General features: G+C 42.9%; 2 protein-coding genes across 51 annotated transcripts in view; one reads left to right on the top strand and one right to left on the bottom strand.

Moving 5' to 3' along the window:
* Positions 114 to 10,967, bottom strand: C4H1orf43 (chromosome 1 open reading frame 43 homologg). The gene is made up of 7 exons (NM_001204390.1): positions 10,645 to 10,967; positions 10,151 to 10,252; positions 6,102 to 6,219; positions 5,833 to 5,886; positions 4,356 to 4,522; positions 4,210 to 4,268; positions 114 to 1,049 (listed from the first exon to the last, which is right to left on the bottom strand). Exons 1-7 carry the CDS (start codon positions 10,708 to 10,710, stop codon positions 854 to 856), a joined length of 762 nt encoding a protein of 253 aa, NP_001191319.1. The 5' UTR covers positions 10,711 to 10,967; the 3' UTR covers positions 114 to 853.
* The window catches only part of UBAP2L (ubiquitin associated protein 2 like), a 48,679-nt gene continuing 36,622 nt past the window's right edge, over positions 11,170 to 23,226 (top strand). For 21 of the 50 annotated variants that reach the window (XM_021089773.1, XM_021089781.1, XM_013997072.2 and 18 more), the window contains exons 1-4: positions 11,238 to 11,340; positions 15,394 to 15,523; positions 17,524 to 17,601; positions 18,320 to 18,430. In XM_021089773.1, coding sequence (XP_020945432.1) covers positions 15,434 to 15,523; positions 17,524 to 17,601; positions 18,320 to 18,430 — 279 coding nt within the window. In that variant the 5' untranslated portion in view covers positions 11,238 to 11,340; positions 15,394 to 15,433. Of the gene's footprint in view, positions 11,341 to 15,393; positions 15,524 to 17,523; positions 17,602 to 18,319; positions 18,431 to 23,226 lie in introns of all 50 variants that reach the window. The other 29 variants (XM_021089760.1, XM_021089769.1, XM_021089786.1 and 26 more) reach the window with 21 other exon arrangements.

The following is a 23,226-nucleotide window of genomic DNA, read 5'->3' as shown; positions in this document are numbered from 1 at the left end:
ATTTTAGGCTTTCTTCTTTTGGGGTCCCAAGGAGTATCTATATGCTCCTAGGTCCAGAGAGCATATCATATACCTTTTATTAAAAGGCAATTGTAAAGGAATGAATCGCATGCTTTATTTTTTAACTCTACATTTTATTAAATAATTTATAAAGTCAGACCAGTATATTGGTCTTACCATTCCTTCACTCACACTATCCCCAAATGAGGGGGGATGGAATTTGTCAGGTGTCAAAACATTCCCTTTCCAATTTATTCATGACAATATGGAATGAAGTGGAAGGCAGATCCTTGCATATCAGGAAAGTTATGTTAATGGTTCAACACAGCCTGATTTAGATGGAGCACCAGAGTAAGTTCCACATACCACTCATGGCCTCACCTAACCTCCCCACCAGTTCCTATATGCTTTTTCTGTTAATCAACTCTTAGGTGTCTCAAACCCAAATGGTTCCCATTCAACTGTGTACAAAGGGGGCGATCCAGAAGACAAGACACCAAGCCCCATCACCCCAACTCTCACCCTCAGGATTTATTTATAGTCTGGAAAAGAGCAGATGAACCATGATCAAAATCAAGTGAGGATTTTCAAGGAACCTCTGACAGAAAGATTAAGAAAAACATATGAATTCAAATCCAGAGAAAAGTGCTACCAAGGGAAAATAAAGTCTTAACTGATGCTCTGAAACTGGCCAGAGGAAAGCATTGGAGAATGATCTTCTAGGCAAGAGCTCTAAACACAACTGGAGCGTCAGCTGATCCAGTCTGGGTTGCTGAGCCAGATGACCTGAGGGCTGCCGGGCAAGCACGCTGCAGTCTGTCTGGCTCCATCAACAGAGAGTCCTTCAGCCGCATCACAGAGTACTCTCCAATGTGTTATAGTTGTCCTTAAAGCTCTTCAATTCAAGGAAGTGCTTGGCACGTTTACTCTTCTGGCTGGAGGGGAGGTATGTCACCTGGATGGTTGTTGGGGAGACTTCAGGAGACTGGGTTAGGTCTTTGGCTGCTGACTGGTGTTGTCGCTGAGAGCTCCCACTTCGTGCTTTGACCCTAAAGAACACAGAGAGGGCAAGTCATGGGCAGAACAGGCCAATGGAAGAAATCAATTCAAGGCTTATCCACTCTATAAATTCAACCACAGCCATACATGTTCTCTGTCCTACCTCATAAACTAGTTAGTAATAAAATTCTATCTGGTAGCTTAGAAATAGCAGAGAAGTCAATTTTCCCACTGAATCCCTGGCTCTGGCTCAATCTCTCCTTCATTTCACTGTGCTTAAAGAAAATTTTTAATTCTGCTGATTCACCTAATGTGTGCATGCCCCTAATAAACTTCTAGTCCTGGGAGTTCCTGTCGTGGCTCAGTGGAAATGAACCTAATAGCCATGAGGATGCGGGTTCAATCCCTCACCCTGCTAAGTGAGTTAAGGATCTGCCATTGCCATGAGCTGTGGTGTAGTTTGCAGATGCGGCTCGGATCTGGCGTTGTCATGGCTATGGTGTAGGCCAGCAGCTGTAGCTCCGATTCAACCCCTAGCCTAGGAACTTCTATATGCTGCACCTGCAGCCCTTAAAAAAAACAAAAACAAAAAAAGCTTCCAGTCCAAAGAGAGTCCCTTGAAACAACTAAATACCAAAGAATAATACTGAAGTAACTACTGAGTACCCACCACATGTTAGGACATTAAACTGGGTGCTTTACCAACTGGTAATTTACTAACATCCCATTATCCCTATGTGGTGGTATTATCCCCCTTTGCAGGTTAGGAAACTGAGGGTCCATTAAGTAAGTTACCTGAGGTCACAAAGCTAGTAAGTGACAAAGAGATGGGATTCAAAGCTAAGTGTGTCAGATTTCAGAGCCTATACTCTTCAATATACCTGAAACTTTCTAGAAACTAGAAACCAAAGAAACAGAACTTTTTTTTTTTTTTGCTTTTTAGGGCCACACCCGCGGCATATGGAGGTTCCCAGGCTAGGGGTCAAATCAGAGTTACAGCTGCTGGCCTATGCCACAGCAACGTGGGATCGGAGCCATGTCTGAGACCTACACCAGAGCTCATGGCAATGCCGGATCCTTAATGAACTGAGTGAGGCCAGGGATAGAACCCATAACCTCATGGTTACTAGTGAGAGTCATTTCCATTACACCAAAATGGGAACGCCTGAATTTTTTTTTTAATTGTGATAAACGTAAAATTTACTCTTTTTTTTTTTAAATTTATGGCCACACCTGCAGCATGTGAAAGTTCCCGGCCCAGGGACTGAATCTGAGCTGCAGCTGCAACCTATGCCATACTGTGGCATCACTGGATCCTTTAACCTACTGCATCTGGCAGGGGATTGAATCCCTGCCTCTGCATGGACCCAAGCTGCTGCAGTTGGATTCTTAACCCACTGGGCCACAGCGGGAATTCCCCATCTTAACCATTTTTTAATGTTTCCAGTTCAGTAGTGCAACCAACCTCCAGAATTCATCTTGTAAAACAAACCCTCTGCCTATTAAACAACTTCCTATTCCCCCTTCCCTCCAGTCCCTGGCAACTACCATTCTACTTTCTTTTTCTATGAATATGGCTACTCTAGATACCTCACAAAAGTGGAATCATACAGCATTTGTCTTTCAAAGAGAACGAATTGTAAAGAGGCCTCCTACCTGATTCTAGACTAAATGCCCTTTTCCATTATGTTCATTTTCATTAGGATTCTAGGTAGTTCTTACCAGAACCTTTTGTCTCTTTTTTTTGCTTTTTAGGGCCACACCCACGGCATATGGAGATTCCCAGGCTAAGGGTCAAATCGGAGCCACAGCTGCCGGCCTACACCACAGCAACAGCCATGTCAGATCTAAGCTGCATCTGTGACCCACACCACAGTTCACAGCAACACTGGATCCTCAACCCACTGAGCAATGCCAGGGATCGAACCTGCAACCTCATGGTTCCTAGTCAGATATGGTTCCACTGCACTAAAACAGGAACTCCAGAACCTTTTGTCTTTAGAACAAGGTAGTTTATATTGAAGGACAGAGAAGACAGGATGGACATACCCCTTATTTTTTGAGAAAGAACCATATTCAACACAGCAGAAAACATGTATTCTTTTCATGGCTGGTAACTAACTTTTACTCTAGATTGGCTTTTTCTCTTTACGCATTCATTTTAACAAATGCATAAACAACATAATGAAGCTTTGTTAGTACGTATTTATTTATTTATTTTGTCTTTTTGCCATTTCTTGGGTCACTTCCATGGCACATGGAGGTTCCCAGGCTAGGGGCTGAATCGAAGCTGTAGCTACTGGCCTGTGCCAGAGCCACAGCAGTGCTGGATCCTTAACCCACTGAGCAAGGCCGGGGATCGAACCCACAACCTCATGGTTCCTAGTCAGATTCGTTAACCACTGAGCCACGACAGGAACTCCTGTTAGTACGTATTTGAAACATTCCCAGACAAAAGTCTTGATTCCTCTTCTATAACACCAACTCTCAGCAACTGATTCTTTAGGGATACCTTTCGTTTCAGACAGGGTTACTAACACTGTAAGTGGTATTACAAATGGTTGGCATTTAATTCTTACTTTTATCAGATCAAGACATAAAAGGGAGTGCACTGGGACCCTAGAAGAGAAGGAATTTTCTTTTTTTTTTTTTGGTCTCTTGTCCTTTTTTAGGGCCGCGCCCACAGCATATGGAGGTTCCCAGGCTAGGGGTAGAATCAGAGCTGTAGCCACTGGCCTACGCCAGAACCACAGCAATACCAGATCTGAGCCTCGTCTGCAACCTACACCACAGCTCACGGCAACGCTGGATCCTTAACCCACTGAGCGAGGCCAGGGATCAAACCCGCAACCTCATGGTTCCTAGTCAGATTCGTTTCTGCTGTGCCATGATGGGAACTCCAGGAATTTCTGTTATGCTCTAAAACTATTTCATTCCCTTTATTGGGAATAAGTTATACCAATTCAGACATTTTACTGAATTGCACAAAACTAACAACAAAAGAAAAAGAGGTGTACAAAAGTAGCAGAAACTTCTCTTATTAGCTTATAGAATAGCATCTGCTTTCCAATGTGTACAAGACATAGCTCTGATAGTCTAGGCCCTGACAACTCTTATCCTACCATACATTCTGTTCATACAGCTTTTGAAGGCCCAGCACTACTGTATTCTCTAACCAGCACCCTTTGACATATTCCCCTCCAAACTCACACTGTGGCCAGCTCACTCAGGGCTTCCTGATAGCGCAGGTACTCACTCTGGCCAAAGACCTGAAGAAAGAGGATGGAAGAATGAGGATCTCCCAATCTGGGGCACCCCCTTAGTTCCCTGAAGGAAAAAGTATCCAACCAGCTTACCCCTGTCCCATAGCGGGCTGTCTCATAGCCATCCAGCAGGGTGTCAATGAGGGCCTTGCGCACACCCTTGAAAGGAGTACTAGTGTTTCGAAGATCTAGCAGGTAGGAGCGGAAATTCTTGCCCATTAAGGAACGAGGATGCCGGCCTTCAGCATGAAATGGGATCTCTGTGTGGAGAAAACAGAACAATGATACCCCCTTTCTCATTTGTTAGCCTTTCTAAGTAGCTTCCACACTTAGAAATGGTCCAATGACTTAGGCAGAAATTCTAAGAGAATTCATAAGACCAGAAATATGGAGGTCCCTGGGGGCTTTGTAGGTTAAGGATCTGGCACTGTCACTGCTGTGGCTTGAGTTTGATCCCTGGTCCAGGGAAGTTCTGCATGCCGTCAAAAACAAACAAAAAAAGATCAGAGATACAGTGCTGTGTCTGAGTGGTCATATGGTGGCGGCAATACAACTACTAAGCTATACCAATGATACATGTTAGTGTCATCTCTCTCTGCATCCTACTTACCCACAGTTTAAGATAAAAACTATTTTGGTGGAGATAAGAGTATTTTTGACAACGGTCACAGACTGGAAAAAAAAAATTTTTCAAAAATTGGAGTTCCCATTGTGGCTCAGCGGTAATGAACCCAACTAGTATCCATGAAGACATCTCTGGCCCTGCTTAGTGGGTTAAAGGATCCGGCGTTGGTTGCCGTGAGCTGTGGTGTAGGTCACAGACTCGGCTTGGATCCCGAGTTGCTGTGGCTGTGGTGTAGGTCGGCAGCTACAGCTCCAAATTAGACCCCTAGCCTGGGAACCTCCATATGCTGCAGTGTGGCCCTAAAGATAAAAAACAAAACAAAACAAAAAAACAACCATCTGGAGTTCCCATCGTGGTGCAGTGGAAACAAATCTGATTCGTACCATGAGGTTGCGGGTTTGATCCCTGGCTTTACTCAGTGGGTTAAGGATCTGGCGCTGTCGTGAGCTGTGGTGTAGGTCACAGACACAGCTCGGATCCTGCGTTGCTACTGCTTGTGGCTGTGGTGTAGGCTGGCAGCTGTAGCTCCTATTCGACCCCTAGCCTGGGAACCTCCATATACTGCGAGTGTGGCCCTAAAAAGCAAAAAAAAAAAAAAAGGAACCATCTATGTAAGTTTAGTGAAAAAGCAGACGTTACCTGTCTTTGTGGAAAAATAAGCAAATTACCACCATCTAGTTCATGAACTAAAGGCCTAAAGGGAAGAACAAAAAGTAAAATAAAGAGATGAATAAAAAATATCGAGGCTCTTTGGAGAAAAAATAACTTGCCTATGTTATTCCCTTAAGCAAAATAACAACCCAATATTCTCAAAATTCTAGGAAATTTCTACTGGCTGGGGATGTGCAGAAAGGACAAATTCTAACATATTAAGTGGGTTGGGTTCCTCCCTCTCTTCTCCAGGTGAGCTTTCAGGAACCTGAATAGCTGCCAAGCAGCCCTTACCAGAGGCACGGATGGCATCCAGAGCTTTCATCCTGTATAGATAGTTGTAGCAACCTGTTGAGAAAGAGACTGATCTCAGGTATAACCCTTAAAAGATTCTTCAGACTCTTAGCAAAGCTAACAAACTGCCACCCACATTGAACATAACCCCAGTAACAAGGAATCACAGCTGCTGATTTTGCCAGCAGCTATGTTTACAACTCTGAGCAAAGGAATTCTGAACCGCTGGGACTCCTCATTCAAGTATCCTCTAAAAGCACGCCACATACTTTGATTTCCCTGGGTTTCCAGCTGTAATAGTCTTGCATCATCATCTGCAAGGAGCTGAGGTTCATACTTGATATCCTGAACCCTGGATAGTCGGATATCAATCTCCTCTTTTAAGTCCTGTTCACGTGGAGAAAAGAATACACAATCACTTAGCCTGTACTTTGCTTCCCATCAATTTGGAACGGGCAGAACAAGTGAACAACAGAAGGAAAATGCTTCTTTGGCTAACAAAACTGCCAGACAAAACTCAAGAATTTAAGAAAGAATGGAACTGCATTTTCTAAGAACTCTTTAAGCTGTACGTCTCTAAGCTAGATCTTTTAATCTGCCAGAAGTCTTTCAAGCTCTACAGCATTATTTCTGACTTTCCACTGGATTTAGAAGAATCTTGGTTAGGTGTTATGAAAAATTTCCTGAGCTGGGAAAAAAATGGGTATCAAATGGAGATCATAAGCTACTCTAAAAACTTACAAGGAGAGCTCTATGTGGTTTATAACAGTTTAGGGACTTTCCCTACCTGGTGGGCCACAGGATTTCTAGAAGCTATCTTGTAGAGCATATTTTATTTATTTGGCCACACCTATAGCATGCAGAAGTTCCTGGGCCAGGGATTGAACCTGCAACACTGCAGTGACAACACAGGATCTCTGAGCCATGTGGGAACTCCCATAGCATATATTTAATTTTTTAAGCAAGTAATTAAAAGACACTAAAGATGTTATTCCCACTTACCCAAAAGCGACCACTGTTAACCGTTTCATACTCATCTCTCCTACTTATGAGGGTTGCCAGAGCCCCAGCAAGTATTCCGTATTCTTTTTTTCATTTAGTAATTTTTCTAGACTTCCAATGTGAAATACATCATACACAGAATAAATGTATCATATATGAACTCTATAACTGAATGTAAAATTAAGATGAACACTGGTATCCACTACCGAGTTCATAGTTCATGAACTGGGACCTGACCAATGACTTCAAAGCCTTGTATGCCTATCCCTGATCGAATGTAACCTCCAACCTTAATTTGTCAAGTCTTATTTTTCTTTGCTGTATTACAACATCACTACATCACCCCAAATATGTTTAGCTTTGTCTGGTTTTGAACTTTATACAAGTGGAAAAATTACTTTTGAATGCCTCTGCAACCTATCTTTTAAAATTTTAAATAAACTTTATTGAGGTTGCATTTATGTACAAAATGAGTCCGTTTTAAGGGTGTAGACTGATGAATTTTGAGACAAATACAACCACCATTGCAAACAAGACAGAACATTTCCATCACCCCAAAATATTCTTCAACCCCCTTTGCAAACAACCTTCTCCTCCTTGCCCCAGGCCTGATGGGCTTTCTATCTATACAGTTCTACTTGTTCTAGAATTCCACACAAATGGAATGGAATCATTTGGTACATACTCTTTTGTAAATGCTTTTTTTGGGCTTTTTTTTTTCACTCAGCATGAGACACATTTATGTTTGTGATTCACTTTTTCCATTCAAATATACATTAGAGATTCAATTCTGTTCACATACTTATCTTCAGTTTTTCTTTTTTTTAATTTAATAATTTTTATTTTTTTCCATTATAGCTGGTTTACAGTGTTCCGTCAATTTTCTACTGTACAGCAAGGTGACCCAGTCACACACAAACACATTCCTTTTTCTCACATTATCATGTTCCATCATAAGTGACTAGATATAGTTCCCAGTGCTACACAGCAGGATCTCATTGTTCAACCATTCCAAAGGCAATAGTTTGCATCTATGAACCCCAAATTCCCTGTCTATCCCACTCCCCCCCCAGCCCCCAGCAACCACAAGTCTGTTCTCCATGCCCATAATTTTCTTTTCCATCTTAGGTTTATTTTCATTCCTTATGGTATTTCGGAATACAAGTACATCATTACATATGCATTTTCAAGTGGACATCTAGATTAACACTGTTTTTAAAATACTGTAAACAATGCTATATCTTTGTATGTCTTCCAATACATATGGCAAAACTTAATTTCTTTATGCTAGGAGTGGAATTATCAGGCTGTGGATTAAGTAAATTTGCAACCTTACTAGACAATGCCCTGATATTTCACAAAGAGGTTTTATTAATCTACACCTCCATCAGCAAAAGATGAGACTTCAGATTACAGAATTATTACTTTTTTATTATTTTTGCTTTTGAGGGCCCCACCTATGGCATGTGGAGGTTCCCAAGCTAGGAGTCAAACTGGAGCTCCAGCTGCTTGCTGACACCACAGCCACAGCAACGCCAGATCCAAGCTGCATCTGCGACCTACACCACAGCTCACAGCAACTCGGGATCCTTAACCCACCGAGCTAGGCCAGGGATAGAACCCGCACCCTTATGGATTCCAGAGAGGTTTGTTAACCACTGAGCCACGACAGGAATGCCTTTTTTTTTTTGCTTTTTAGGGCTGCACCTGCAGCATATGGAGATTCCCACGCTAGGGGCTGAATTGCAGCTGTAGTTGTCGGCCTACAACCTATACCACAGCTCACAGTAATGCTGCAACCTCATGGTTCCTAGTCAGAATCATTTCTGCTGTGCCAGAAAGGGAACTCCCAACAGCATTGTTTAAAGCAAAAGGAATCTTGACCTCACCTAGCCCTGAGTGGAGAATTCTAATAGCCAAAGTTTTGATTGGTCCATGACATACTAGAAATCAACCCTATATTCCTTTTACAGAAAGCAGTTAGCATTTGCAGTACCGAGGGAACTTGGAGGCACTGTGGAAGTTTCAGCGTACAGCATCTTCTTTGAGGCTTTCCATGAAATATATCAACACGGAAAAGGAGGAGGAAATTATATCATTAGTTAAAGAAAGGAGTTCCTGTTGTGGTGCAGTGGAAACAATCCATGAGGATGCAGGTTCTATCCCTGGCCTCACTCAGTGGGTCAAAGATCTGGTGTTGCTGTGAGCTGTGGTGTAGGTTGCAGACACGGCTCGGGCTTTGACCTGGCACGACTGTGGCTGCAGTATAGGCCAGAGGCTACAGCTTCAATTTGACCCCTACCTAGCCTGGGAACTTCCATATGCTGCAGTGCAGGTTTGATCCCTGCCCTGGCAACTTCTGCATGCCCTGAACATGGCCAAACAAAGAGCAGCAGACACCTTTTACCCAAAAGTGGAAGACAGAAGCAGCAGGATAGGGGTGGCAATGGGGTATCAAGAGTTCTGACTTAGACATTTTAGGTATGAGATGCTTATCACATCTACTTGGAAATTTTTAGGTAGGCAATTGGATGTGTAAGGATAGAACTCTTAGGAAAGAGGTATGGGATAGAGATACAATTTAAAAGTGGAAGACAGAAGAAGCAGGATAGGGGTGGCAGTGGGGTATCAAGAGTTATGACTTAGACATTTTAGGTTTGAGATGCTTATCAGACATCTACTTGGAAATGTTAGGTAGGCAACTGCATATACAAGGATAGAACTCAAGAAAAAGGTATGGGATAGAGATAAAATTTCGTCAGTAGATATTTAAAGCCAAGGAAAGGAAGGCAATTACCTAATAACTTAGTTGCTCACTTCCTGTATACACTCAGGTAAGTAGCTTCCTTTTCTTAAGTTTCAATTTGTAACATGAATGACGGAACTAGATGACTTACAGGGCCTTTATAAATCTAAAGTTGTGCAAAGGCAACCATTCTCACTGATCTGGGGTTAAGTTTAACCACCCTAATCCCATCCTAAGACAAAATTAGAAAAAAACCGCCCAAATAGCACAAAGTAGCCTAAGTTTAACTGGGAAATATACCACAATGTTTTGGGAATCTTAATCCAAGTCCTCCGTTGTGCATATGCAAAAACTTAAGCTCCTGGATAAGCTGCATGCTGTGCCATAACAGTGAACAGGTATGCCAAGACCCAAGATGACTTTTATTGCTCAATATACTAAAGTCAGCGCATGGGTAACTAAACGAGAAAACGTGGGAATTAAGTCAGTTCTAAAGGCAAAGTAAATCTTATTCTGGGCCGTAATAAATCAGAAGAATCAGGCGGCCTATCTCGTACCTTAAGGACCTACCTTGGGAGCATTGTGTCCCACAGGGACATGAGGGCCCCTTCGGGATTTCATTGCAAAGCGCATGATTTGCCTCTTCACAAAAATAAATAGCAGTACAAACACCTGTCCAAAAAATGAAAAAAGTAAAGAATCTTTAATTAAATCGTTCCAAAAAAAATGCCTTCGTTTCAAATCCCCCAATTCGGGTTCTCGAGGATGCTTTGGGTAAAAAAGTTGGGGCAAAGCAAGGCCATCAGCGACGGGGTGGATACAGGGAAGCCTGCAGCGGAGAGGCGTGAGGGTCTGCATCCTAGGGTTTAGAGGGAGGGTTCTCGGCTAGAGGCGGGGCGGTCCGAGTCGGTGACTTCTGCTCCCAGGTACTCCTGGGATAGGAGTCAAAGCCCAGAAAAAAGCGCAGGTGAGTGGGTGGAGAATGAAGACAGGGCGCTGCTCAAGAGGAGGGCCTTTACTGGGTCAGACGCGACAGCAGGGACGGGTGGGGGAAATCTCCTCACCAGGCTCCCGTAGGCCATCACCAGCACGACATTCACGCCGGACAGCCAATTACTGCCAGACGCCATGGCCTCCCCACCCTGCGCAGAACTGCTCCGGTTTACCCCGCTGCACTGCCTCGTCAGCCCGGGCTCCGCCGAGGCAACAGCGCTTGGGTTCCCTGAAGCGCCCCGGCCATTTCCTTACGGGGAAAGACCAAAGCTGACCGGGCCTGAAAACATGGCGGTTGGGGGGGCTAGGAAAGAAGAACGACGCCTTCCCGCTTCCCCCCAACACGTGACTCAGGCACGCAATGGCAACCGGGACCCGCGGGTGCGGAGACGCGGAACTAAGCCAGTAAGAGGAAGCCGAGGCCATCCGTGCGTCACGTGGTAGAGGCGGGGCCGCAGCGGAGGAGGCGGGGCGGACGCGCCGAGCCGGAGTGAGGTGTCTCGTGGCGGGGCGGCACGCGCACGCTTGCGTGCGCGTCCCTTTTCGCGTCACGTGCTGGGGGACGCAGGAAGGCAAGTGGGAGGGGGAAGGCGCGAGAGCGAGCGCGAGAGGGAAAAGGAGGGAGGGGGGTGGGGAGGAGGGAACCTTATATCACGTGACAGGGGCGGCGCGGCCCGGGGTGTCAGTGTGGAGGAGACTGAGGTAAAGTTGGGAGCGCAGCGGCGTTGGCGGCGGCGGCGGCGGCAGCGGCAGCGCGGCGGGGCCGGGTATTGTCCGCGGCCCCTTTAAATCCGCGATCCCCCTTTTACCCTCCCTCTTTTCTTCCCTATCCCCGCCGTATCCCCCTCCCTCGGTAGGCCCCCCCCCGCACCGTGTGTTCCCCACTGTACACCCCCCCCACCTAGTCGTGCGAGTCCTGGCGCCCCCCCACCCCTCGAGTCGGCCGCTGGAGGTTTTGTTTATGGTTGGGTTCGCGGCCTACTGGGCCGCGCCAGAGCCGGGGCCTCGATTTGGGAGCGTGGCCGGGGCGGGGCTTGGGGCAGCTGGAGGGGGGGCCATGCGGCTAGAGCCTGAGAGGGGGAGAGCGAGAAAGAGCGCGAGCGAGCGAGGCCTGGGCCTTGCCTGAGGTAGGGGCCTCTCTCTACCCTGGTCGGTGCCTGTGGAGAAAACGAGAAGGCCTCCTCCCTTTCCAACCCTCTGCGGGCCTCCTCTGATCCGGATCCGGCCTGGTTTGGGGGTGGCGGGGGGGGGGGATGGGGGAGGGAGGGCGTTGGGGTGGAGCTGCCCCAAACTCCCCCATGTGGCCCTCAGTTTGGAGTGCGGAGGATTAATTTGTTCCGGGTGGGAGGTAAGGAGGCGATTGGCCCCGTGAGCTCCCGATGTGGCGCTGAACGAGGTGAGCCTCCCATCCTCCGCGCGTGGGCTTGCGTCCCCTCTCCGTTTCCAGCCTCTTTGTCAGCTCCTCTTATTACCCTTCCTTCTTTCTCACCGCCCAGGCTCTCGAAATATATTTTTTTGCTGCTGTCTTTGGCTTCCTGTCGTCCATACTGTAGTTTTGGGTACCCCAAACAATTATGCTATTTGGGAGGCTGGGCATACAGGCTCCCAGAGGATGTATTACGCCTAAGGGACGTAATTAGAGCAGTAGGGTATTTGTCCAATCTTCTCATAGTGGGACAGAAATTCCAAATTTCTTCAGACCCTTCACCTTGTGGACAGTCGCTAAATTGCTTTGCAAACTGATGTCACAAACAGGAGGCTGCTCCTTTTCCACCGTTCTTGAAATGTAGCCATCTCTGGTGTAGGATGTTGTGGGGGGAAAAAAAAAACCAAACAAACCACCACAGTAACAGGCCTTTTTTGGTGTTATTGTTATCCCTTTTGCTTTTGATTGTCCCTGATTGTTAGATGGAGAACTCCTTTTTTGTTTCCTCCCCATCCACCTTACACTGCCCATATCTTTTGCTTTGGGGATATCTGATGCTGGGAGGTGACAGGGGTCAGTGACAACCCTCATTACTGGAGAACTAAAACGTTTTGGCTTCTCATAGATTGATAAAACTGCTTTGAGATCCTACAACCATTGTCCTTAAAGATTATCCTATTCCAGTGATTATTTCCGTTGTGAACGGGAAGTCGGAAAGTATTGCTGGCATGTAAACTAATGGTGAAAGGCCTTAAAATGTACTGTTTTGGTTTTGATTTTTAAAGCCCCTACTTGCTAAATGTGTCCTAACTGGGAAGTACTCTTTTTTAAATTAGATTCAAATTGATGGGGAAGAGGATGCAGGGGTCATTGCTGCAGAGCATCTAGGGGAATTATTTGCTCTGTTAGAGGTACCAAGCCTTACCCACCCCCTCCTCCAGCTTCAGAGTTTCTGAATTGTTTCTCAAATTAGATTGTAAGCTCCCTGAGGGCAGCAACCAAGTTATATTGCTTTTGTATTTCCTAAAGTACTGGACACATAGTAGATAACTCAATAAATATTTGTTATTTATTTTTTTCTGTAAAATTTCTCTGGCTATTTTTTTAAGTAGCTGGTTCTCAAAAAAAAAAAAATGGTCAAGGGCACTCCTGTGTTGAAACCTGTATTTGTTCCTACAGTACTCCCTTGGTCTCCAATACTTCTTATCTATTTCCCGTAAATATTTTTATTTTCTAAGAAAGAGTATTTAACAAGATTCCTCGCCTCCACTGTGATAACTGGGTATGTGTCTCTGCTTGCTACTAAAAAGCTACTAATTCTGTGCCCTCCAGTGATCCATCCTAGATCACTTACTTTTGACCTGTTGCTCAGTGTTGTTACTACCTAGGTGGTAAAATTTCCTTAGTCACACATTTCAGAGCACTTCTAAGAGGGAGCTGGAAGTTAATAGCAAAGGGATCAGGAGGTGCTTTTTTTTTCCCCCCCTTTCCGGAGTAGTTGTGTGGCTTTCAAGATGATTTTTTAGTGTATTTACATTGACTGGTATTGTCTAAGCAAGTTATCCATATAGCTAGTAATAAAATTCATATCTATTGTAGTGCATGCTTACAAATTGAAATCACATGTGGAGTGGAAGGCAGTATTTGTAAGTTAGAGGACAGGTTACTTCCATGTTAGAATCTTCACCTTAGAGCCCAGTATAATAAAGCCAAAAAGTTTTTCTCTAGGTTTTTTTCTTTTTCTCTTTGATTTGAATTCAGGCATACTTGGTTGAACCACCCTTTTTTTTTTTTTTTTTTTTTGTAAATTATGTATTGAAACTTGACAATAATGCCAGCCTGGGAAAAAGGACTATTGTGTATCAAATAATCCTGTACTGGCTAGACATATTTACAGGCCTTTTTGTGCACACGTGTTTGTAGGGAGAAGAGGTAATGGTTAAAAATTAGCCCTGAAGTTTTCTTAAAAATATGTCTTGGTGGTAGGGAATGTAGAACTCTTAATTCTTAATGACCGCATCAAGCAACAAAGATCTATGTAACACTGACCTAACTGGCTGAAGAATTTATCCACCAGGAAGTTAGCTTTCTTTGTAATCCACGAAACAGATGAAATTCCTAATAGTTAATTCTTGCATATTTCTTGAAAAGCCCACCCTACTTCTCCCTCAAATTCAGCAATGTCTTCCGGGTAGCCTAAAATTACTGTATTTGAAGTTTCATTAATTGAAAAAATTAAATGTGGAGCAGAAAAGTATAAACTTGTCCTCTTTGGAAGGGAATAAAGCAATGGAAGGTAACCTCTTATTTTGAGCACTCTTTCATATGATGAATATTTTCTTTACTAAATGCAGCAGCTGAGATTGCATTGTAAAACAGTGTGGATGAAGGCAACTTAAATTCAGTAGATTCCTTGCTTATTAGAAGTGTTATGACAAAAACTGATGGGTTTTGGGCAGGCCTTGTATCTTCCATGTCTCTTTAAAGACAACAAAGTCATCTTGCTGGCAATGAATCATATGTCAAGTTTAAAGTTATTTCCCAAAAGCACTTTTTCAAATAAAACTTTGTACTAAATACTTTTGGTTTGGGACACATTTGGGATTCTCTGTGTTAAGGTGAGTGGTGAAGGGTAATTGCAATTCTGGTTTCTTGAAACTGTGGACCTAGAAAACCAGCAGATGCAGCCACGCAAGCAGCCTTTTGGACTGTTATCCAGGGAACTGAGATTCTGGGCAAAAATCACTGGTGCTAATACATGCCTTGTTGAAAACTGGAAGTCCCCCACTCCCTACTGAGAGAAAGAAACTTGAGGGAGAAAGAGGCTAGACTTGAGCTTGTCCCTTTTTTCCAAGTGATGGAGGACACATTCAGCTTAAGTTGAAAAGGTTGTAAAGCAGGTAAAGCTGTTTTCAAAGGTAGCTTGAGTACAGAGTTTTACATTGTTTTTATTTGCAATATAGATTTAATGCCCTTCCTGGAAGGCTTTTGTTTCCAGGCTTTGCCGATTATCGTTCCTTCTGTCAGAGGGACTTTAGATAGTTTCATCTATTAGAAGACTTGATAATATTGTTTTGTTTACTGTCAAGTTAGTGAAACTTCACAAAACCTGCTTATAGGGGACTAGTAACCAAACTGTGCTCATAACTTAAAAAAAAAAAAGACCGTCACAACACATTTTTTATTTTATACATTTCTTATTCTACAAAATTGGATTAATAGCTGTAGTTCCTTAAAAAATTTATCAAACTATAAATATGTTGCAAGAACAGGTGAATGTTGGTTTGCTTCTTTGCAGAAATGTTAAGTGTTTGGTGAATGTGCTGATGAAAGTTTGAAAACATTTTGCCCACATTTAACATCTACACTTTTCTTTTCTTTTTGAATCTTTCAGTATTCTACCTTGTAAATACTGTTATTTGTATATACTGTAAATGATGACGTCGGTGGGCACTAACCGAGCCCGGGGAAACTGGGAACAACCTCAAAACCAAAACCAGACACAGCACAAGCAGCGGCCCCAGGTAAAGAACCCAAGGGATGTGGATCCATGGGGATAGTCTTCCTGGTTGATACTCATTTCCATCCAATACAGCATCATTCTGTGCTTTGGATTATTGATTTGGTTCTTTATTCTTCTTACTGTATTTGAAGTTTCATTAATTAAAAAAATTAAATATGGAGCAGAAAAATATAAAATTGGGGCCTGGTAACTGTTAATGACATGCTGTGATGTCACGTGCTTATTTTTTGTTGTTTAACATACTGCATTATGAGACTTGGAAAGAATGGGTTGAGAGCTTTGTATCTCTAAGATAGCATTTCCTTTCATTAACCTGGATTTAAGCAATAACTTTTTTTTTCTCTTTTTCTTTCTTTCTTTTTTTTTTTTTTTGACCACCATATGGAAGCTCCCAGGCCAGGGATCGAATCCAAACTGCAGCTGAGAGCTACTCCCTGGATGCGGCAACATCAGATCCTTTCCCCAGTGTGCCACAGTGAGAACTCCAGCAATAACATTTCTTATTTCCTAGGTCTTCCAGCTTGACATCTCTCTAGCCAGTCTTTGTCTTGCTACCTTTTTCCTTTCCTCTTATTTTCCCTAACTTTTATTTTACTCTCTGGTCTCATTGAGGCTTAATCTGATTTTTCCTTTACCATCAGGAGTTAACATCTTTACTTTGTTCCTTCGAAATTAACAAATGAGATAACCTAGAGCATTGCTCAGTTTTAAAGAGTAGGAGTTCCCATCATGGTGCAGTGGTTAACGAATCTGACTAGGAACCATGAGGTTGCGGGTTTGATCCCTGGCCTTGCTCAGTGGGTTAAGGATCTGGTGGTGCCGTGAGGTGTGGTGTAGGTTGCAGATGCGGCTCGGGTCCCGCATTGCTGTTGCTGTGGCTGTGGTGTAGGCCTGCGCCTGCAGCTCCAATTCAACCCCTAGCCTGGGAACCTCTATATGCGAGAAATAGCATATCCGAGAAATAGCAAAAATAAATAAATAAATAAATAAAGAGTAACCTCCTGGTGCTAAGATTTAATGGATTGTTTTGTATTATTATTATTATTATTATTTTCTTTTTTGGCCGCCCTGCAGTATGTGGAGTTTCCAGGCCAGGGATCATATCCCAGGCACAGTTTCAAACTACTGTGGCAACGCCAGATCCTTTAACCCACTGTGCCAGGCTGGGGATTGAACTTGGTTCCTGGTGCTACAGAGATGATGCAGCTCCTCTTGCACCAAATGGGAACTCCTGTTCTGTTTTTTGAAGTTGGGTTTAGATACTTGTTTTTTATTACCAGTCTGGTATTGGTTGGTACTTGATATGAATGGATTAACATATTTGGTTATGGTCAGGTAAATTGAATAGGTAAGACTAGAATTTTCCTCTTACTCATTTTCCTTTCATCCTCCCCCACCCCCAACCTTGGCTGCACCTGTGGCATGTGGAAGTTTCTGGGCCAGAGATCAAACCTGAGCCACTGCGGTGACAATGCTGGATCCTTAACCTGATGAGCTAGCAGGGAACTCCCACTTTTCTTTCTAAGTGATTTTCTAGCAAAATTTTAGCATTCAGTCTCAACTGAAGCTAAAGTTTCTGACATAAACGTACACTGGATACTTAGAAGATATGTTGAGTTTATCCTCAGACTAAACTTTATGGTGCTCTCATCCCTAAGGGATAAGAGAGTGGCATTGTTCATTGCAGAAGCAGCAACAGGGTTTACACATGATTTTGTAAATATATTAATAAGTGAACTAAGGCACAGATGTTTCAAAATGGTGCTGTGATCGCAAAATGAAAGGCTCTTTAACTGTGAATGCTAATGAAAAAGCTCCCTGTTTTTTTAGAGATTGTAGAGTGAAACTGTGACAGCTTCACACTTTTTTGTTATTTTGCTCATTGAAGCCCCTTAAATGGTGATAATGTTTTATTACTTGGTCATTTGTGACAAGCAGAAGGAAATTGGGGCGGGAGATAGTAAATATTGACTACATGGGTCCTCCTTATTTCTTTCTTAGGCCACTGCGGAACAAATTCGACTTGCACAGATGATTTCGGACCATAATGATGCTGACTTTGAGGAAAAGGTGAAACAAGTGAGTGAATTGCTAATTTGCCATACGCTGTGGGAAGAGACATCATGATTAAAGCCCATTTAAATAGAATTGATGCCCACGAGGATACTTTCCACTCTAGACATTAAAAGAATTAATGAATTGAAATAGGATAGGTTAAGCCAATAAATTAGTGCTTTTATTGTCTGCATTACCCTCCCCCTTTGGACGATACCTTGTTCAAAAAAGTTTTGTCTTAATTTAGTTTAATTTAATTTAATTTAATTTTTTGCCATTTCTTGGGCCACTTCCTTGGCATATGGAGGTTCCCAGGCTAGGGGTCGAATCGGAGCTGTAGCTACCGGCCTACACCACAGCCACAGCAACACAGGATCTGAGCCGCGCCTTAATTTTAATCTCTTGTTTATTGAATGACTTTGTTGGTACCATTGTACAGCAACTGAGCAGTTGTGGCATCTAGGAAATGTGGAAAGTCATGGTATGCTGAAGCCTGTGCTTCTGTGTTTGATTCTCAACTAGATGGTTTATTGTTTGATTGCTTCATAAATAATCTTGCTCCATCCCTAATCACAGGTGTTAATATTTTACTTTGAAACCAGAATACCAAAGTCCTGCATATTTTGCTTCTTTAAGCCTGGTTCTTTCAAACTCAGCTATGTCTTCTCCCTTTTCTTTACCTGGTTTTCTTGTGTGGGGAGTGCAGCCTTGTTCATGATGGTTGCTCATCTTTCTCTTTCAGTTGATTGATATCACAGGCAAGAACCAGGATGAATGTGTCATTGCTTTGCATGACTGCAACGGAGATGTCAACAGAGCCATCAATGTACTGCTGGAAGGAAACCCAGATACGGTAGAGTGCTAATAAAGTTTTAGAAAGTGGGTCCCTGCTTGAGAGACTAGTATAAATTCTAAAAATAGCGAGTGGAGTAACTCACCTTCAAGCAGAGTACCTTATTCTCCAAATAAAGCAAGAAAATGTCTTGGAGATTATTTGCTGCAGGTTGCAAATACTACGTTTACGTACAATAAATAGGAGAAAACATCAAATTAATCTATTCTAATTGGTCTGGAATAAATTATGCATTCTAGGTTAGTGACTGTTTAAGACTTGGTTAGTGTGAGTTAGAGGTGCTATTTAATAGCCTTAGTTACTAATCTTGGAAAATTTCTGCTCTCCTGTTTTATTGCTATTGAACAAAAGCCGTAAACTACTGGATTCTGATTTCAGAACACTCCCATCAGTATCACCTTTGCATTTCACAGAACCTTTTTGTCATACGAACTTAGTTTTGTTGAGGTAGCAGAGAAACAAATTTTATAGCTTGTTGACCATACCTGGAGATGATATGTGTTATTGTGACCATGCCTGGAGATGATATGTGTTATTGGAGGAACTCTTGCCCTAGAAATTAGAGTTGTTTTCACCTCTTTCTCTCTTTTTTGCTTAATGAGAATCCTGTTTTGTTGCTGTGTTGTTATTGTATAAAGTTATTAAGTCCCTTAAGAACAGGGATTCTGCTTTACTAATCTTTGGGATGTTCCTGTACTGTTTACTAGAGACCTGTATTATTTTTTTATGAGCAATATATCATTTGAAGTCATTTTCATTTACTGGGTCTCGCTCTGGGGATCTTTGGGATAGACTTCATCCTTAAAGAGAATAACTTACTAATGTTACAGTGCCACTTTAGCTGAATGTTGGAGGTTTGTCAGTTTCCTTGAGAAATAACAGTGGAAAACTTTTTTTTTTTTTTTTTGGTCTTTTTAGGGCAGTACCCTCGGCATTTGGAGATTCCCAGGCAAGGGATGGAATCTGAGCTGTAGCCGCTGGCCTAAGCCACAGCAATGCCAGATCTGAGCCACATCTTCAACCTACACCACAGCTCATGGCAACGCCAGATCTGAGCCATATCTTCGACCTACACCACAGCTCATGGCAATGCCTGGATCATTAACTCACTGAGTGAGGCCAGGGATCAAACCTGCATCCTAATGGATACTACTCAGATTCATTTCTGCCAAGCCGTGACCAGAACTCCAAGGAAAACTATTTTTAATTGTTGAATTTAAATTTGTAGAACTTTTTAAAAAGTGGTCCTAGATTAGATTTTGTATTATTGGCCTTATTTGAAAATTAATGCCTGGATAATTAGATAGCAGTTTTGGTTCATTTTGAGTTTACTCCAGAGTAATTATCTCAAGATTTTCTGGGGAGTAGGATGAAGGTGGAGATGGGTGTATGTTTGCTTTTCGTTTAATTTTTTTTTTGGCTGTGCCCGTAGAATACAAAAATTCTCAGAACAGGGATTGAACCCATGCCACAGCAGTGATCTGAGGCACTGCAGTGAAAACACCAGATCCTGTGCTACAGGAGAACTCCCATCTGACTAAAATTTTAGAGTGCGGGCTGAGCTAGAGAGTAGAGAAAGTAGAGGCAGGAAGATCAGTCTGAATTTTAAAAAGGTGGGGGCTAGTTCCTTGGTGGCTCAGCAGGTTAAGGATCCAGGTTGTCACTGTCATGGCACAGGTTGCTGCTGTGGTACAGGTTTGTCCCTGGCCTGGGAACTTCCCTGCAGCCAAGAAAAAAAAGTCTGATTTTTTTTTTTTTTTTTTAATTTAACCTTTTTTTGTGTGCAAGTCACAGTTTGTTTCACCTTTCTAGCATCTTCTGTCTGTGCTACAAATTGATCTTCCATGGTATCAAAAAAGAAAAGAAACTACAGAGTTCCTGTCGTGGCTCAGTGGTTAATCAATCTGACTAGGAACCATGAGGTTGTGGGTTCTTGGCCTTGCTCAGTGGATTAAGGATTTGGTGTTGCTGTGAGCTGTGGTGTAGGTCGCAGACACGGCTTGGGTCTGGCGTTGCCGTGGCTCTGGCGTAGGTAGGCCAGTAGCTACAGCTCCAATTCGACCCCTAGCTTGGGAACCTCCATATGCCACAGCAGCAGCCCTACAAAAGGCAAAAAGACCAAAAAAAAAAAGGAAAGAAAGAAAGAAACTAGAGAATGTAGGTTTTTGCCACAAATAAACCAGCTACTAGTGAATCCAATGGAAATTAAAGTCACGTGCCAGGAATATTGGATGTATTTGGGTGGATGAGATCATATCAGAAAACTGGCAGTACCTTTGGGAAGATCATAGTAATTATTTTTACTTATAGAACCCATCTGGTGCCAGCAACTGATATGTATACTATAGTGGAATGAAAAGGTGACAGGTTTCTGAAACCTACCAGTTTTTGAGACAGATTAGTAAAAACTGAAAGAGCTGTTTGCTGTTTTGAGTCTAGTTTCCAGAGTTGTGGGTTTGTTGGTTTTTGTTCCTTTTGTTTTCTGTTTTGTTTTTTTTCTTTTTGCTTTATTTAGAGCTGCAGTCATGGCATATGGAAGTTCCTAGGCCAGGGGTGGAATGGGGGCTACAGTTGTCAGCCTATATCACAGCCACAGCAATGTGGGATCCAAGCTGTGTCTGTGACCTACACCACAGTGCAGGGCAGTGCCAGATCCCTGATCCATAGAGTGAGGCCGGGGATCAAATCCGAATCCTCATGGATACTAGTCAGATTTGTTTCTGCTGTGCCACAACAGGAACTCCAAGTTTCCAGAGTTCTTGATGCAGGTTTAGCCATAAGGTTTACTGTAATTTATGAATTGAAGCTTCTATGAGCATAAAATGATCTACCAGCTACAGTGTGAAGTCACTTTGGATTGGAAGAGTATGAAATAAGGAGCTGCCAAGTCCTAGGTGGATACTTAAAAAAAAATTTTTTTTTGGAGTTTCCTTGTATCTCAGCTGGTTAAGAATCCAACTAGTATCCATGGGATGAGGGTTCGATCCCTGGCTTCGCTCAATGGGTTAAGGATCTGGCACTGCCATGAGCTGTGGTGTAGGTTGCAGATGCTACTCAGTCTGGTGTGCTGTGGCTGTGGTGTAGGCCAGCAGCTGCAGCTCTGATTTAACCCCTACCCTGGGAGCTTTCATATGCCACAGGTGTGGCCTTTAAAAAAAAAGTAAACTGATTTTATAAACTCTTTAGAACATGTATGTGTGCTACGTGTTCTATAACTATGTATAAAACTGTACCTAAAAGTATAGTTGTAATTTCTTTGTTTTTTGGGTTTTTTTTTAGGGCTACATCTGTGGCATATTGAGGTTCCCAGGCTAGGGGTTGAATTGGAGCCTAGGCCACAGCCACAACAATGCCAGATCTGAACCTCATCGTGACTTACACCACGGCTGATGACGACGCCAGATCCTTAACCCACTGAGCGAGGCCTGGGATCAGAACCTACGTCCTCATGGATATACTAGTCAGATTTGTTTCCACTGAGCCATTATGGGAACTCTTGAAAGTGTAGTTTTAAATTTACCTTTTTTGAACTTAAAAATGTTTAGATTGTGGTAAAATATACTTAACAAAATTCACCATTTTAACCATTTCAAATGTACAATTCATTGGCATTTAGGGCATTGACAGTGTTTTACAACCATTCGCACTATCCATTTCCAGAACTTTTTCATTTCCCAAATGGAAACTACCCATTAAACAACTCCCCATTTCTCCCCTCCCAGTTCTGGGTAACATCTTCTATTTTCTTTTTTTTTTTTTTTTTTGGTCTTTTGTTGTTGTTGTTGTTGTTGTTGCTATTTCTTGGGCTGCTCCCGCGGCATATGGAGGTTCCCAGGCTAGGGGTTGAATCGGAGCTGTAGCCACCGGCCTACGCCAGAGCCACAGCAACGCAGGATCCGAGCCGCGTTTGCAACCTACACCACAGCTCACTCACGGCAACGCCGGATCGTTAACCCACTGAGCAAGGGCAGGGACCGAACCCGCAACCTCATGGTTCCTAGTCGGATTCGTTAACCACTGCGCCACGACGGGAACTCCTATTTTCTTTATCTATGACTTTACTAATTCTTAGAACTTCATGTAAGTGGAATCGTATAAGTTTTCCTTTTATGTTTTCATTTAGCATGATGTTTTTAAGGTTTATCCAATATTGTGACTTGTGTCAGAATTTCGCTCTTTTATAAGGCTGAATGACATTCCATTATATGTATTTAGCACACTTTGTTTATCCACTCATCCATTGGTGGACACTTGGGATTATTTGGAAATAAATTGTAAACATAATGGTACTTTATTCCCTAAATTCTTCAGCATGTTTCCCTTAAAGAAGGATGCTCTTTTTTATTTGACTAAAATATTATCGATCCAGAGAAATAACTGCATATTACTGTTTTGTATTCCTAAAATTATTAGATACTAGATAGCTGTTGCTGAGCAATAGGGGCATTGTAGTTTGAGTTAGATGGTTACTAGGATAAGGAAGATCTGATAGTCTTGGTGTTTGTACTGGAACTTTTATTTGTACATATTTTCTGCAAAAATGTGTAAATCAGTGTGTCCATTAAAACTTCAAATTTATGGAGTTTCTATCGTGGCTCAGCGGGTTAGGAACCTGCTGAGGATGTGGAGTCAATTCCTGGCTTCGTTCAGTGGGCGAAGGATCTGGAGTTGCCGTGAGCTGTGGTGGAGGAGGCAGACCTGACTGGGATCATACATTACTGTGCCTGTACTGTAGGTTGGCAGCTGCAGCTCCAATTCAACCTCTAGCCTGGGAACTTCCATTTGCGGCCCTAAAA

This window comes from Sus scrofa, chromosome 4, assembly GCF_000003025.6.
Source record: "Sus scrofa isolate TJ Tabasco breed Duroc chromosome 4, Sscrofa11.1, whole genome shotgun sequence".
Classification (NCBI taxonomy): Eukaryota; Metazoa; Chordata; class Mammalia; order Artiodactyla; family Suidae; genus Sus; species Sus scrofa.
The sequence above is the reverse complement of the archived record's forward strand: the minus strand, read 5'-3'. Positions and strand labels throughout refer to the sequence as shown.

Bases quoted from the DNA above. Each gene is read 5' to 3' on its own strand.
- C4H1orf43 (NM_001204390.1), bottom strand. From the start codon at position 10,710: ATGGCGTCTGGCAGTAATTGGCTGTCCGGCGTGAATGTCGTGCTGGTG. The intron at 10,253-10,644 runs GTGAGGAGATTT...TTTTTTGGACAG, and splicing joins TGATGGCCTACGGGAGCCTG to GTGTTTGTACTGCTATTTAT. The intron at 1,050-4,209 runs GTGAGTTTGGAG...TGTGTTCTTTAG, and splicing joins CTGAGTGAGCTGGCCACAGT to GGTCAAAGCACGAAGTGGGA.